This window comes from Manacus vitellinus, unplaced genomic scaffold (assembly GCF_001715985.3).
Source record: "Manacus vitellinus isolate BGI_N305 unplaced genomic scaffold, ASM171598v3 scaffold_64_pilon, whole genome shotgun sequence".
NCBI lineage: Eukaryota > Metazoa > Chordata > Aves > Passeriformes > Pipridae > Manacus > Manacus vitellinus.
In genome coordinates this window covers 145148-146356 of record NW_021940718.1, presented here as the reverse complement: position 1 = coordinate 146356, position 1209 = coordinate 145148, and the positions used below count along the sequence as shown (strand labels likewise).

At 62.8% G+C, this 1209-nt stretch overlaps 1 protein-coding gene across 1 annotated transcript in view; it reads right to left on the bottom strand.

The window, feature by feature from the left end:
* Nucleotides 1-860: 860 nt before the first annotated feature.
* CERS1 (ceramide synthase 1) overlaps nucleotides 861-1209 on the bottom strand; it is a 5293-nt gene continuing 4944 nt past the window's right edge. The window contains exon 5 of the mRNA XM_029963850.1: nucleotides 861-1050. Coding sequence (XP_029819710.1) covers nucleotides 861-1050 — 190 coding nt within the window. The remainder of the gene's footprint in view (nucleotides 1051-1209) is intronic.

The following is a 1209-nucleotide window of genomic DNA, read 5'->3' as shown; positions in this document are numbered from 1 at the left end:
CACTCCCCCCCCCAAAACTGGCCACCAGCTCAAAGCCAACGCTGTAAAATCGAGTTTATCCCCCCCTGTGGTGACCAGGGACTCTCATTGCCCCCATCCTGCCCTGTCCCAGCTCTGCTCCGGCCCGTCCTGGGACAGCAGGTCCCTTCATTTCCTGCAAATCCCGGCACTGAGACACCCCTTGGACACTGCCTGGAGGAGGTGACGGGTCCTGCCACAGCCTGGGACAGTTCCCACTGTCCCCAGCCAGGAATTTTCCCTCCCTGGCTCACACCACGAGCCCGGAGCCGAGTCCCCACGACAGACCAACCACGGGAAAACCAACCCGGCAATTAAAACACGGAATTAACGCCCTGGATCCTCTGCCCTGGCCCCAGCAGGGAGCTGGGGGTGGGCAGCAACGGGACAGCTCGGTCTGAGGGACTAAAACCCACAGGGCTTCCCAGGACAGGGACCCCCAGCCCAGCCTGGGGACCCTCCGAGGCTGGAGCTGCCTGGAAAACCAACACAGGGAGCAGGAACTCTTTGTTCTTCCCTGGAGGGAGTGGGCAGTGCTGGGGGAGGGTCCAGGGACCCCCAGCAGGGACTGGGACTGGTTTTTGAAGCGACTCTTAAGACCTACACAGGTTTCTTAAGCAAATTAAGTCTCTCCTGGTGGGACAGGAGGCTGGAGTAACACTCCAGGGCTGGTTTTCCAGGCAGAGCTGCTCGTGGGAAGCTCCTGTGCCCCAGACATGGAGTGGGCAGTTCCGTGCCAGTGACCCCTCCTGAGGAGGAGGAAGGCTCCGAGGTGCCCTTCATCACCTCGAGGTGCCCTTCATCACCTCGAGGTGCCCTTCATCACCTCGAGGTACTCTTCATCACCTCAAGGTGCCCTTCATCACGTCGAGGTGCCCTTCATCACCTCGCTCGGCAGCTGGAGCAGGGCTGGCTTCGGGCTCCCCTTCCCGGGGCAGGAGAGGAGGTTTTTCCCTCCCTGGTTTGACGCTGGACCCTTGGGGAAGGGTTGTGGGAGGGTCCAACAGCAGAGTCAGGGGAATCACGGCGGGACTGAGGACGGGAGCGACGGGGGGAACACCAGGGGACCCAAAGCCAGCTCCAAATCCTACCTGGACCAGCACAAGCCCCCAGTGTCCCAACTGAAGGGGGGCCCCAGGGGAGCCCCCCAGCACCAGGGGAAGCCTGGGCACAGCCCCCCGGGAGGGGCCC